Source organism: Procambarus clarkii, chromosome 15 (assembly GCF_040958095.1).
Source record: "Procambarus clarkii isolate CNS0578487 chromosome 15, FALCON_Pclarkii_2.0, whole genome shotgun sequence".
In the NCBI taxonomy this organism is placed as follows: Eukaryota; Metazoa; Arthropoda; class Malacostraca; order Decapoda; family Cambaridae; genus Procambarus; species Procambarus clarkii.
This window is the reverse complement of record NC_091164.1, coordinates 4,523,000-4,538,118: the sequence shown is the minus strand read 5'-3', so window position 1 is coordinate 4,538,118 and position 15,119 is coordinate 4,523,000. Positions and strand designations below refer to the sequence as shown.

Sequence of the window (15,119 nt, the reverse complement as noted above, 5' to 3'; positions counted from 1 at the left end):
TGGCTCCAGGAAGGTCGCTGGTAGCCGTGCTCCAGGAAGGTCGCTGGTAGCCTGGCTCCAGGAAGGTCGCTGGTAGCCACGCTCCAGGAAGGTCGCTGGTAGCCTCGCTCCAGGAAGGTCGCTGGCAGCCTCGCTCCAGGAAGGTCGCTGGCAGCCACGCTCCAGGAAGGTCGCTGGTAGCCGTGCTCCAGGAAGGTCGCTGGTAGCCGTGCTCCAGGAAGGTCGCTGGCAGCCTCGCTCCAGGAAGGTCGCTGGTAGCCGTGCTCCAGGAAGGTCGCTGGTAGCCGTGCTCCAGGAAGGTCGCTGGTAGCCGTGCTCCAGGAAGGTCGCTGGCAGCCTCGCTCCAGGAAGGTCGCTGGTAGCCTCGCTCCAGGAAGGTCGCTGGTAGCCGTGCTCCAGGAAGGTCGCTGGTAGCCGTGCTCCAGGAAGGTCGCTGGTAGCCGTGCTCCAGGAAGGTCGCTGGTAGCCGTGCTCCAGGAAGGTCGCTGGTAGCCGTGCTCCAGGAAGGTCGCTGGTAGCCGTGCTCCAGGAAGGTCGCTGGTAGCCGTGCTCCAGGAAGGTCGCTGGTAGCCGTGCCCCAGGAAGGTCGCTGGTAGCCGTGCTCCAGGAAGGTCGCTGGTAGCCGTGCTCCAGGAAGGTCGCTGGTAGCCGTGCCCCAGGAAGGTCGCTGGTAGCCGTGCTCCAGGAAGGTCGCTGGTAGCCTGGCTCCAGGAAGGTCGCTGGTAGCCACGCTCCAGGAAGGTCGCTGGTAGCCTCGCTCCAGGAAGGTCGCTGGCAGCCTCGCTCCAGGAAGGTCGCTGGTAGCCGTGCTCCAGGAAGGTCGCTGGTAGCCGTGCTCCAGGAAGGTCGCTGGTAGCCGTGCTCCAGGAAGGTCGCTGGCAGCCTCGCTCCAGGAAGGTCGCTGGTAGCCGTGCTCCAGGAAGGTCGCTGGTAGCCGTGCTCCAGGAAGGTCGCTGGTAGCCGTGCTCCAGGAAGGTCGCTGGTAGCCGTGCTCCAGGAAGGTCGCTGGTAGCCGTGCTCCAGGAAGGTCGCTGGTAGCCGTGCTCCAGGAAGGTCGCTGGTAGCCGTGCTCCAGGAAGGTCGCTGGTAGCCGTGCTCCAGGAAGGTCGCTGGTAGCCGTGCTCCAGGAAGGTCGCTGGTAGCCGTGCTCCAGGAAGGTCGCTGGTAGCCGTGCTCCAGGAAGGTCGCTGGTAGCCGTGCTCCAGGAAGGTCGCTGGTAGCCGTGCTCCAGGAAGGTCGCTGGTAGCCGTGCTCCAGGAAGGTCGCTGGTAGCCTCGCTCCAGGAAGGTCGCTGGTAGCCGTGCCCCAGGAAGGTCGCTGGTAGCCGTGCTCCATGAAGGTCTCTGGTAGCCGTGCTCCAGGAAGGTCGCTGGTAGCCTCGCTCCAGGAAGGTCGCTGGTAGCCGTGCTCCAGGAAGGTCGCTGGTAGCCGTGCTCCAGGAAGGTCGCTGGTAGCCGTGCTCCAGGAAGGTCGCTGGTAGCCGTGCTCCAGGAAGGTCGCTGGTAGCCGTGCTCCAGGAAGGTCGCTGGTAGCCGTGCTCCAGGAAGGTCGCTGGTAGCCACGCTCCAGGAAGGTCGCTGGTAGCCGTGCTCCAGGAAGGTCGCTGGTAGCCTCGCTCCAGGAAGGTCGCTGGTAGCCGTGCTCCAGGAAGGTCGCTGGTAGCCTGGCTCCAGGAAGGTCGCTGGCAGCCTCGCTCCAGGAAGGTCGCTGGCAGCCTCGCTCCAGGAAGGTCGCTGGCAGCCTCGCTCCAGGAAGGTCGCTGGCAGCCTCGCTCCAGGAAGGTCGCTGGCAGCCTCGCTCCAGGAAGGTCGCTGGTAGCCGTGCCCCAGGAAGGTCGCTGGTAGCCTGGCTCCAGGAAGGTCGCTGGTAGCCGTGCCCCAGGAAGGTCGCTGGTAGCCGTGCTCCAGGAAGGTCGCTGGTAGCCGTGCTCCAGGAAGGTCGCTGGTAGCCGTGCTCCAGGAAGGTCGCTGGTAGCCGTGCTCCAGGAAGGTCGCTGGTAGCCGTGCTCCAGGAAGGTCGCTGGTAGCCGTGCTCCAGGAAGGTCGCTGGTAGCCGTGCTCCAGGAAGGTCGCTGGTAGCCTAGCTCCAGGAAGGTCGCTGGTAGCCTGGCTCCAGGAAGGTCGCTGGTAGCCACGCTCCAGGAAGGTCGCTGGTAGCCGTGCTCCAGGAAGGTCGCTGGTAGCCGTGCTCCAGGAAGGTCGCTGGTAGCCGTGCTCCAGGAAGGTCGCTGGCAGCCTCGCTCCAGGAAGGTCGCTGGCAGCCTCGCTCCAGGAAGGTCGCTGGTAGCCACGCTCCACGAAGGTCGCTGGTAGCCGTGCTCCAGGAAGGTCGCTGGTAGCCGTGCTCCAGGAAGGTCGCTGGCAGCCTCGCTCCAGGAAGGTCGCTGGTAGCCACGCTCCAGGAAGGTCGCTGGTAGCCACGCTCCAGGAAGGTCGCTGGTAGCCGTGCTCCAGGAAGGTCGCTGGTAGCCGTGCTCCAGGAAGGTCGCTGGTAGCCGTGCTCCAGGAAGGTCGCTGTAGCATATTATTACACTCATATTACTGTGTTTAACATATCGGAAATTGAGAAAGAAATAGGAAAGCTGATAGAGTGAGGGAGGTGGAAGTAAGGAGTCAGTGAGAGGAGGTGGAGGAAGGGTAGAAGGAAGGGAGAAGGAGAAAGAAGGAAGACGGGGGAAAAGGAAATGGAGGAAGAGAAAAGGAGCCGAGGAAAGGAAGGAGGAAGTGCTGCTGAAGTGGAAGTGGTTAGCAGAGTGGTAAACAAAAATTCACAGTGAATACCAACAGAACTCGAGGGCATGTATAGGTGATTGAGAAACAGATGAGCCATAGAGATATTGATTTATTTTTTAAATAGATATGATAGAAAACCAGGTCTGGAGTCATTACATGACCCAACCGACGACTTTAAAGGCTACAGCTCGATCCTGCCGGCACATATAGGTGAGTACACACACACACACACACACACACACACACACACACACACACACACACACACACACACACACACACACACACACACACACACACACACTGGTAGCCTCGCTCCAGGAAGGTAGCTGGTAGCCTCACAGGTGGTGGAAACACAGGTGGAAACTGAGTGCCCAAATGAGCCACAGAGATATTAGAAAGAACTTTTTTAGTGTCAGAGTGGTTGACAAATGGAATGCATTAGGCAGTAATGTGGTGGAGGCTGACTCCATACACAGTTTCAAGTGTAGATATGATAGAGCCCAATAGGCTCAGGAATCTGTACACCTGTTGATTGACGGTTGAGAGGCGGGACCAAAGAGCCAGAGCTCAACCCCCACAAACACAACTAGGTGAGTACACACACAGTGTAGGTGTACTTAAATGCAAATCCTAGAGTTAAGCAGATTACGGTAAGAAAGAGAGGGATTTATAGCAACAAAAGGGTTAAGCTGTGATTCAAATAAAAGGATTTACAGATTAAGGGATTTACAAATAAAAGGGGACACAGCACTATACAGTAGTGGAGGAAGAACCATCGATTGGCCACTCCGTAAAAAAAATGCAAACCTTTTTTTCCTCTAAACATAAACACACGAACCCAAGCAACCCACCAAACCTATCGATCCCGTAGCACTCAGAACGTCAAAATCATCAACCTTGACTTTTTTTTGCTAATACATCGCATTTTGAAAAGCATTGCTCAACTCCGTAAATAATGCGACGTACGGGCGAAAGGACACGACCAGTTAACACACCTAATGAGACAGAGCCCCGCTCCAGTGCCAGGTAAGTCCACTACGGGCTCACCATAGCCCGTGCTACTTGCCCCGCTCCTGTGCCAGGTAAGTCCACTACGGGCTCACCATAGCCCGTGCTACTTGGAACTTGTTCCGAGTAGCTGAATCTATAACAACAGCAACACCTAATGAATGAGCCCAGACTGTGTGAAATACACCCTCAAGGTAGAAGGAGGGTGTGGCCAGGGGGAAAAGGGTAGAGACTATAGAGGGCGAGGGAATGCTAGGGCCAAGGTAGGGGGAGGGAAAGAGAGGGGATGTGAGGGAGAGAAGATATATAAATCTGTGACTGGGATTATTCGATTTACGGGCTATTCATGCCCGTGCCACCACCTGGTTGGCTTAATCTTGATCACTCAATCAATCGTTATTCGGTACAGGGGGAAACTAATTCAAGGATGGGAACTGCACTACTGACCCGCCAATTGTACAGGCTCAAACTCAGCCTAGTCGAAGAATGAGTTGTTGGGTGAGCTACTGTGGTCTGGGAGGGGGGGGGGGGGGCGGTTGAGCTACTGTGGTCTGGGAGGGGGGGGGCGGTTGAGCTACTGTGGTCTGGGAGGGGGGGGCGGTTGAGCTACTGTGGTCTGGGAGGGGGGGGGGGGGCGGTTGAGCTACTGTGGTCTGGGAGGGGGGGGGGGCGGTTGAGCTACTGTGGTCTGGGAGGGGGGGGGCGGTTGAGCTACTGTGGTCTGGGAGGTGGGGGGGGGGGCGGTTGAGCTACTGTGGTCTGGGAGGGGGGGGGGCGGTTGAGCTACTGTGGTCTGGGAGGGGGGGGCGGTTGAGCTACTGTGGTCTGGGAGGGGGGGGCGGTTGAGCTACTGTGGTCTGGGAGGGGGGGCGGTTGAGCTACTGGGGTCTGGGGAGGGGGTGAGCTTCGTGGGTCAGGGGTGAGCTTAGGGGGAACTACGTCAGTAGGGCTGGTGGGTTAACAAGCGAGGGAACATGACAAGGGCATCCAAACTAACCTAATAACAGCAACAGTGACACTGACCTACAGCAGTTGGTGGGGGAAGGAGGGAAAGAGGGGAAAGGGGGAGGGAAAGAGGGGAAAGGGGAAGGGAGAAGAGTGGGTTATACTGACCCCTTGGTGCTAACATTTACCCGCCAGTCAAAAGACACCGTGTTCGTTTTTACGTGTACAGCGTCAGATGGGAATAATGGGCTATATGGGGAGTTTTATCGCTGGGGGGCCGCCCTTACACACACGCGCTGTGAAGCGGGATAAATGGCTGACTTGGAGAGTGTACAAAGACCCTTTATTGCTACAATCCCCTCAATGAAATATCTAAATTACTGGGACCGCCGATGCAGTTTTTAAATCTGTATTCTCTAGATCACAGACGGAAAAATACATAATAATTTACACTTGGAACATATTAAGAGGGACTGGTGGCAAATCTGCACACTGAAACAACACCACATGACAAGAGGAGACATGGCAGGATGTGCAGAATACAAGCACATCCAAGCAGAGCTGCAACAGACAAGCTCAGACATATCTATCAACACCAAAGGCCAGAGATATTTCAATACGCTTCCGCTACACATAAGTAGCCGACCTCTCCCGATATTCAGACGTGAACTCGACAAACATCTCCGAAGGATACCTGATCAACCCGGCTGTGATTCATAACGTCAGGCTGCTAACAGCCGCATCCAACAGTCTAGTTGACCACACTATGAACCCGGAGGCCTGGGTCAGAGATCGGGGCGGCGGGGACGTTGACTCTCGAAATCACTGCAAGGTGATATCAGTGATGGTCGTGTATAATTTCGACGGCTGCAGTGCAGGTTATGTACAGTGATGAAGACAGTATGTAGTGAAGATACGGCGTCCGTCGCCCCGAGCAACGCCAGCAACCACCGCCCGGGTAACATAATAGACATGGGATCACTTGAGCGTTCCAAGCAGAGGTTAAGACAAACTGCTATATGAATGAGTTTGTGTGGATATAAATATTAGCTGCCGGGTATGGGGGGCCAATAGGCGTTCTGCAAGTTTGCTCAATTCTTATGTCCATGTGTGGTGGAGGAATGGAAACAAGAAGCAGATATGAGTCAACTACGGATGCACACACTTGGCCACCCATGTGTCCACACGGCCCGGAGCACCTTCCGCGAACACCTGCTGCTGCTCACCTGTGCGGGGTTGCAGCTCCTCAGACCCAACTTACCAGCTGGGCTTGAGGGAGTCTCTACGTTTGATAATGTAGAGACTTCCGACCACAACACTTCCTCTCATATTTTACATCCCTTGTCCTTCCCCCCCCCCCCATGCCTCGGGACCACCACCACTCACCTGGTAGGGGGGGTGAGGGGGGGATGAACCAGCTTCTACACTTCCTCTCATTTTAACACCCCCTTCGCCACTGATAAGACTTTAGAGGCGTCATCTTGTGTGTTCATCTCACTCAGCGAGGTTACTGATCTATGATCTGGACGCTCCACATCCCACACTTCCCGAGCTCCCCTATCCCCAGCCACACATGGCTGCCTGTCCCCACCACCACAATATATGCCACCCTCTTAGCCGCCGCCTCCCACCACTTCTCCACCCCGCCCCAAGCCTCTCCTCCTTGCTTCACTCTTCATAAGTCTTCCAATCATCAAACGTCACTACTACTACTACTATTCACTCACACTGATCACTTCTCTCTCACTGCTCACACTACTTCTGCACTCATGTCCCTCCTTCATGAAGCTCTTGTGCGCGGGGATGAGGTAAACAACGAGAGGAAGTCTTTAAAAGAATAACAGAAGGGAATAGGAGTAAAAGGTTACCATGCATATATGCTGGGAAGAGTGGTGGTGAAGAGGTGGTGGGGGGGGGGAGAGGGGGAGGAAACAAGGTTTCGTCACACTCAGACTCATCGCAGTAGCGCTGAATGACAGGGGGGGGGGGGAGAGGGGGAGGAAACAAGGTTTCGTCACACTCAGACTCATCGCAGTAGCGCTGAATGACAGTACACCGTGACTCAGCGGCTTAGATCAACGACAGACAGTGAAAGAGAGAGAGAGAGAGAGAGTGAGTGAGTGAGTGAGTGAGTGAGTGAGTGAGTGAGTGAGTGAGTGAGTGAGTGAGTGAGTGAGTGAGTGAGTGAGTGAGTGAGTGAGTGAGTGAGTGAGTGAGTGAGTGAGTGAGTGAGTGAGTGAGTGAGTGAGTGAGTGAGTGAGTGAGTGAGTGAGTGAGTGAGTGAGTGAGTGAGTGAGTGAGTGAGTGAGTGAGTGAGTGAGTGAGTGAGTGAGTGAGTGAGTGAGTGAGTGAGTGAGTGAGTGAGTGAGTGAGTGAGTGAGTGAGTGAGTGAGTGAGTGAGTGAGTGAGTGAGTGAGTGAGTGAGTGAGTGAGTGAGTGAGTGAGTGAGTGAGTGAGTGAGTGAGTGAGTGAGTGAGTGAGTGAGTGAGTGAGTGAGTGAGTGAGTGAGTGAGTGAGTGAGTGAGTGAGTGAGTGAGTGAGTGAGTGAGTGAGTGAGTGAGTGAGTGAGTGAGTGAGTGAGTGAGTGAGTGAGTGAGTGAGTGAGTGAGTGAGTGAGTGAGTGAGTGAGTGAGTGAGTGAGTGAGTGAGTGAGTGAGTGAGTGAGTGAGTGAGTGAGTGAGTGAGTGAGTGAGTGAGTGAGTGAGTGAGTGAGTGAGTGAGTGAGTGAGTGAGTGAGTGAGTGAGTGAGTGAGTGAGTGAGTGAGTGAGTGAGTGAGTGAGTGAGTGAGTGAGTGAGTGAGTGAGTGAGTGAGTGAGTGAGTGAGTGAGTGAGTGAGTGAGTGAGTGAGTGAGTGAGTGAGTGAGTGAGTGAGTGAGTGAGTGAGTGAGTGAGTGAGTGAGTGAGTGAGTGAGTGAGTGAGTGAGTGAGTGAGTGAGTGAGTGAGTGAGTGAGTGAGTGAGTGAGTGAGTGAGTGAGTGAGTGAGTGAGTGAGTGAGTGAGTGAGTGAGTGAGTGAGTGAGTGAGTGAGTGAGTGAGTGAGTGTGTGTGTGTGTGTGTGTGTGTGTGTGTGTGTGTGTGTGTGTGTGTGTGTGTGTGTGTGTGTGTGTGTGTGTGTGTGTGTGTGTGTGTGTGTGTGTGTGTGTGTGTGTGTGTGTGTGTGTGTGTGTGTGTGTGTGTGTGTGTGTGTGTGTGTGTGTGTGTGTGTGTGTGTGTGTGTGTGTGTGTGTGTGTGTGTGTGTGTGTGTGTGTGTGTGTGTGTGTGTGTGTGTGTGTGTGTGTGTGTGTGTGTGTGTGTGTGTGTGTGTGTGTGTGTGTGTGTGTGTGTGTGTGTGTGTGTGTGTGTGTGTGTGTGTGTGTGTGTGTGTGTGTGTGTGTGTGTGTGTGTGTGTGTGTGTGTGTGTGTGTGTGTGTGTGTGTGTGTGTGTGTGTGTGTGTGTGTGTGTGTGTGTGTGTGTGTGTGTGTGTGTGTGTGTGTGTGTGTGTGTGTGTGTGTGTGTGTGTGTGTGTGTGTGTGTGTGTGTGTGTGTGTGTGTGTGTGTGTGTGTGTGTGTGTGTGTGTTCATCCAGGTCTTCTTGTTGGGTCTGAGAGCTCACAATCACTGTGGCGCGCGCGTCTCCATAAGTGCCTGCAGGTACGTCAGCCACCCAGCTCAACCCGTCAAATAGAGGTGGCTTCAACCACCTCGTTACAAACATTCACTCCTCGCATACTGAATAAATACGTCACACTGTTCCCTTTGTTTCACACTACGCGTGCATGCGTGCGAGTCAGCCAGCCAGCCAATGACAATGCCCCACGTCACCCTTATTGTCATAACTGTCATTATTACAGCTACTCTTGAGGGGACCGCCTCATTCCGCACAACCGCTATTAACTACAAAAATTGGCCTGGATCGCGGTCGCTACTACAACCCCCCCTCTTCCCCCCCCCCCCTCCCCCATCTGTTAGTCACACTCAGGGACACTATATAGGCCCGTGACGTTGTAAGGCAACTCCTTACGGGCTCACCATAGCCCGGGCTACATGGACATTTCATTCTGAGTAGCTAAATCTCAAACAACAACGTCAGGCAACGCGGGGAACAACCTCCCCCAGCACGGAGGAAGCACCACCATACTAGTGTGTTCCCTGGGTATTGAGGCAGGCCTGCCAACACTTAAGATGACACGCAAGGCTCTTGAGAGCATGTGTGGGTTACCAGGAACACGGGCGTGACTCAACCCCCGTCTGCGGTGAGTCGGCCAAGGTTCTTTACCGGGAAAATGACACACACATGAGTCGTCCGGCTGCTGGAGTTCCCAAACTGGCAGCCGTTATCTGGCGGAGGTGAGCCCGCTGTCTGGGACCGGGGAGGGCTCGGGGCCCGCTATCTGGCGGCGGCAGGGGCCTGAATCAGGCTCGGGGCCCGCTATCTGGCGGCGGCAGGGGCCTGAATCAGGCTCGGGGCCTGATCCTGCCAAAGCTCTCTTCCTGTTACCTCTCCATTCACCGTCGCCAAAGAGAGAAGATGTTTACCTGGCGGTGTGTAAGAGGAGCTAGATCACCTACACCCCCTTCACTGTCACAGCTCATGCACAAGGCTGCAACACAGCAACGACGCGCCGCCTCGTCCAACAAATGCATATGAAACTAAAGAGTAACCATAAATATGAAACTAAAGAGTAACCATAAATATGAAACTAAAGAGTAACCATAAATATGAAACTAAAGAGTAACCATAAATATAAAACTAAAGAGTAACCATCAGAGCACTACGAGGTTGTTTATAATAACCTCGAGCTGCGAAGTCTCAGAGATCGTAAACCGTTGAATAAATATAAATAAAGCCGCCATGATTGATGCAAGATATACAGGTTTCGTAAGTGGCAGCCTAAGTGCTTGATGAACCCTGGGCCACAATGAAAACAGCAGAAGGGGGGGGGGGAGAAGCAAAATACTGTACCCTCCTTGTATGGTGAGATACATGTATGGTACACATACTGGGCCAGGATACAGTCACGTGGGGCTTTACATTCCAAACCTGATCATTATGACGTCACTCTCACAGGTCATATATCTAGATCTCTGTATATATATCTCACAAGATATAGGTCATATCTATCAAAACACGACATTTTCTCTATTTTTTACGCTGGGTTAAGTTCAAACTGACTCAAGAGTAGCGATGGGGCGGCCTTACATACTGTCCTCAGGTCTTAGACCCTTCTCCACGTGGCCTCCAAGTCTAAGAGAGCAGAGGTAAACACGGGTAATTCCCAGAGGAAAGTGCCGAGTCTGATGACTTTATAGTACTTGGACGAGAGCACAAGGACAATATGGTGGGATATGAGGACGGAATGAAGGGAGAGTGACCAATCAAGCACTGGCACCATCGGGGATCGAACTGCAACCCTGCAAGAAGCGAGGCATCACCGACCAATAGATAAAACGGAGTGGAAACACAAATATGTTTGTTGGAGAAGATTTATACATCATAACAGAATAGATCGCTGGGCATATAGCAATACTACCAATTAAATCTATGAGCAGTGTAATTATCATACAGCAATTAAATATAATTTGCAAATGGAATCATTCCTGAATAGTGTATGAACCAAGGACAGAATTGATATGGACGAGGAGAACAACACGTTAGGCTCAAAAAGTGTCCTGAAATTGTCTTTAAGGACATGTTCACAACATATTAGATACTCCGAAGTGAGGCAGGTATCTAGAATCATTGCAACAGATGAGTTTGAAAGACGGAGCCCAGGAGCTGAAGTTTGACCACGCAAACGCTGACAAGTGAATTCTGCTGAAGAGGCTCTCTTCGATCAGTCTCTCTCTCTCAAACCTCCACCTTCTTGACCTCCCAAACACTGCCCTTCCCGCTCCTCCCCCCCCCCCTTCCGCAGACAGAGTCCCCCCCTCCCCCTCCCCCTCCCCCACAGACATGCAACCGCCACTCCCATCGTTCCCTCTCTTCCCCCCCCCCCCCACCATCCGCAGTATTCCCATAGTTCATGAACCTCCACCTACTTACCTTCTCACCGCCCCTCCCCAAGCCCGGCTACCTCCCCACCGCTCCCCACCAACCTCTGCCCCTCCATGGTCCATAATGTACAAAATAAAAACATCAATCTCTTTTTGGACAACATTTATACATCGCTTGAGCCCTCCTTGAGACCTTCCCCCTTGAGCATGTCTGGCGCCGAGGTTCATTCATCAGAAAAATCCTATATTATATCCTATAGATATATCCTATAGATATATCCTAAATCTTCAAGGCCATAGTAACATTAACTTTTTGCATCCTTTGTCATTTTTTTTGTTGTGGATTCTGTTGCTGGAAAGTTGAATTCTGTTGCTGGAAAGTTGAATTCTGTTGCTGGAAAGTTGGATTCCTGTTGCTGGAAAGTTGGATTTTCTCGCTGGAAAGTTGGATTCTCTCGCTGGAAAGTTGGATTCTGTTGCTGGAAAGTTGGGTTCTCTCGCTGGAAAGTTGAATTCTGTTGCTGGAAAGTTGGATTCTGTTGCTGGAAAGTTGGATTCTGTTGCTGGAAAGTTGGATTCTCTCGCTGGAAAGTTGGATTCTGTTGCTGGAAAGTTGGATTCTGTTGCTGGAAAGTTGGATTCTGTTGCTGGAAAGTTGGATTCTCTCGCTGGAAAGCTGGATTCTGTTGCTGGAAAGTTGGATTCTCTCGCTGGAAAGTTGGATTCTCTCGCTGGAAAGTTGGATTCTCTTGCTGGAAAGTTGAGGCTGTGACTGTGGCTGTCATAGGAGGACCCTATTCCCGGTGACAAGGTCACCTCAGGGTCAGCAGACCCCCCCCCCCCCCACCCACCCAGGCACCATAAACATACACATAAAGACCACTACACCTGAGGTATTATACGCAACTGTTGCGACAGGTGTGTAATCCTAGCGTGTCACAAGTCTGGCACCCTGACATCCACCCTCTCCCCCACTACACGTCACGATAAAGTATAATGCATCAAGTACAACAAATCTAGCAGGTGGGGCATCAAGAGCTGGAGCCCGCTACCCGAGGACACAGCTGAACAAGTTTCAGCTGAAGACAACGGCAGAGGTCTTGACCTTCCCCCAACAGCTGAAGAAGTCAGCGGGAGACCTTCCCCCAACAGCTGAAGAAGTCAGCGGGAGACCTTCCCCCAACAGCTGAAGAAAACAACACCCTCCCCACCTTCCACTTGACACCACTCAAGTCTTGAGTAGCTCACGTGAGGGCCCGCATACTGATATCACTGAGATTAAGCAAGCACACGAGAATACGCGTTTCACAATGAACCCAGAGGGTGAGGGAGAGACGGGCAGTAGGGGAGGGGAGGGGAGGGGAGAGGAGAGGAAGGGAGGGGATAGACAGGTAGAGGGGTAAGAGAGGGGGTCGCAGGTGCACAACTCCCCCCCCCATCAACCACTACATCAACACAAGCATCAAAGAGTACCTGCAAAACTATCCCTTCCTTCCCACCTTCAATAACACGACAAGAACACTAAACATCACCACGTAAATTAACACTTACCCCCGTGTTGACTAACGCCGCCAGCAAGAGTACAAATATGCCACAACCAACACCACCATCCAAGCTACACCATCTCTATCCAACACCCATCACCACCACCACCAGCCCGCCATCACTGCCAACAGTCCACCCCTCTTCGGCAGCTATGAGCACCGCCGAAGGTCCATCCTCCCCTCATTCAGCGACCATCCCCCCATCCCCTCTTCCCCCCTTCCGGACGCAATCACCCCTCCGGTGGAGCCGGTCGGCCGAGAGGACAGCACGCGGGACTTGTGATCCTGTGGTCCTGGGTTCGATCCCAGGCCCCGGCGAGAAACAATGGGCAGAGTTTCTTTCACCCTATGCCCCTGTTACCTAGCAGTAAAATAGGTACCTGGGTGTTAGTCAGCTGTCACTGGCTGCTTCCTGGGGGTGGAGGCCTGGTCGAGGACCGGGCCGCGGGGACATTAAAAAGCCCCGAAATCATCTCAAGATAACCCCTCAAGATAACCCCCCCCCAACAAGCACCCCTACAACCTCCACCACGGTGGGTGTTTCCACAACAACGCGACTCACACACACAAGTAACCTAACTGCAGAAGGGCCATTGACCCACTGGAATCAACTCCTATTTATATTCATCCAAGCTCATGCATAAAGTGATCCAGCGTCTATTACACTACCCGGGAATATGTTCCATAGGTCATGGGACCAATATAATGAAAGAGAATCTCGTAGCCAACGCGGTACTCAGCTGCAGGCGATGAGTCACAATAACGTGGCTGAAGTATGTTGACCAGACCACACACTTGAGAATGGTCCAGGACGGACCGAAACGTCGTCGTCCCTTCAATTTCTAGTGTGTGGTCTGGTCAACGGTACTCAGCTTTCGGAATCACTGACACACGAGTCTGGGTCCCGGAGCCGAAGCTCAACCCTACGAACTCCACCGAGCATAAACACGCATTATTGCTGCCAGGTAAACCCGAGATGGCTCCCATGGAGGTGCCGCCCCCCAGTGCCGCACTGACCTCTCCATGGGACGCCCCCCTCCACCCCCACCACTCCCCAAGCCAGGGATCTCAGTCTACCCCACCAAACCGCTCCTGTGCCAGGTAAGTCCACTACGGACTTACCATAGCCCGTGCTACATGCAACTTTTGGTTTCCAGCAGATAAATCTAAAACAACAACGAATGTACAACTTAAGAGGAAAAGCCAGGGGGGGGGGTTCAACATATGGTCATAACCTAACAATGAGCTGGGACGCCATGTGTGAAAAACAGAACAAAGAGTGAGAACCTGACCACAACATACTAAGACCTGTAGATCGACCAGTAGTTCGATCCCCGGTTGAGGCGGAAACAAATGGGGCAGAGTATCTTTCACCCTGATGCCTCTGTTCATCTAGCAGTAAATAGGTACCTGGGAGTTAGACAGCTGCTACGGACTGCTTCGTGGGGGATGTGTAACAAAAAAAGTTGGCCTGGTCCAGGACCGGGGACGCTAAGCCCCGAAATCATCTCAAGAAACGAGGACCTAGTCGCGGAGACGCTGATCCCCGAAATCGTCTCAAGATGACCTCAAAAAGTTCTCTTGGGTGACCTAACCGCCATGGTAAGCTTGGCCCTGCTGGCGGCGGCGAAGCTACAGGTCACCACCACCCGCGGCGTGAGGTCCATTCAACGACGTCTTGGCTCAAATGACGCTGGTGAGGCAGGAATCATCTTTTTCCCCCTCACCAAGATGACTCTACACTCTGGTAATGTTCCTCCTCCTGGGTGTAGGAGTGCATGAGGCGGGTTGATCCCTGATGCCCGCATAACATGCAACAAGATAAGAAGGTTGAAAAAGTGAGGGAACATGATGAGAGGCGGTACAGGTGGAGGGCCGCTACCGATGGTCCTTACCCTCCTCCCACCTCATCATGGCCTTAACCCCTCCCATGGTCCTCATCCCCCTCCCACCTCACCATTGTCCTCTACCCCTTCCTCCCTAACCATGGTCCTAACCCCCTCCCTCCTCACCATGGTCCTCCCTCCTCCCTCCCTCCCTAACCATGGTCCTCACCCCTCCCACGTCACCCATGGTCCTCACCCCGTTTGTACCTCCAGCCCGTCCTCCTAAGATTTCCCAACGTCAAAAAGCTGTCCTACTAAAATGCCCCTATTCCAACCTACCAGAGGACCCAAAACAGAAAACGGGACAGTATGCCAATTTCGCGAACCGCTACCATTTTCTAGCACGACAATGTTTGCTTTTAGGTAGAGTATGCGTCAAAATGCGACGTTCTATTAGAAGGACGGGTTGCCCCCTCAAAGGTTTACGTTCTGTATTATTGCAGTTTAAAAGGAACGAAAAGAACGCAAAACCTTAAGTCTATCTCCTGAGATCTATTATAAGAAATCTTAGTAGTGCACTATACGAAGTACACATGTACTTCACATGTACTTATGTGCTATATTAGGTCTAAGGAAATATTTGGTTACCTTCTACAATACACACAGTACAAAAACGCATCGAGTTCTTTTGGGATTAAAGAGTACACACTGTGTAAGTGTGTTCCAGATGTTCTACCATCTGTGTTCCATCAGATGTTCTGTGTTCTACCATGCATCATATCATATGGGACGATGAGCCCCCCCCACGTCCCCTCAAGATCACCTCACATGCATCAACTGGGACAAGCAGCACGAGGCAATGCGGGTGCATGCAGGGCTGGTGGTGCTCCACAGGCCAGGGTCAATAGGATAGTCAATGGCGTGAGGCGGTGGGTGAGGGGAGGTGATTGGTGCAAAACTGGGTGAGGGGGGGGGCGTGATTGGTGGAAGTCGGGGTGAGGGAGGAGGGAGGGACGGTGATTGGTGGGAAGTGAGGTTAGGGGGGAGGGGGCGTGATTGGCGAGAGTAAATCGCGTCGGTTTAAG

General features: G+C 53.2%; 2 protein-coding genes across 24 annotated transcripts in view; both read right to left on the bottom strand.

Moving 5' to 3' along the window:
- Window positions 1-12,340, bottom strand: part of LOC138349594 (C-Jun-amino-terminal kinase-interacting protein 4-like) — a 112,274-nt gene extending 99,934 nt beyond the window's left edge. For 13 of the 23 annotated variants that reach the window (XR_011228562.1, XR_011228567.1, XR_011228573.1 and 10 more), the window contains exon 1: window positions 12,216-12,337. The gene's annotated coding sequence lies outside the window, so the exon portion shown is untranslated. Of the gene's footprint in view, window positions 1-12,215 lie in introns of all 23 variants that reach the window. The other 10 variants (XR_011228570.1, XR_011228583.1, XR_011228572.1 and 7 more) reach the window with 5 other exon arrangements.
- LOC138364852 (uncharacterized) lies at window positions 10,970-11,449 on the bottom strand. Its single transcript, XM_069324833.1, has one exon. It carries the CDS (start codon window positions 11,447-11,449, stop codon window positions 10,970-10,972), a length of 480 nt encoding a protein of 159 aa, XP_069180934.1.
- Window positions 12,341-15,119: the final 2,779 nt, after the last annotated feature.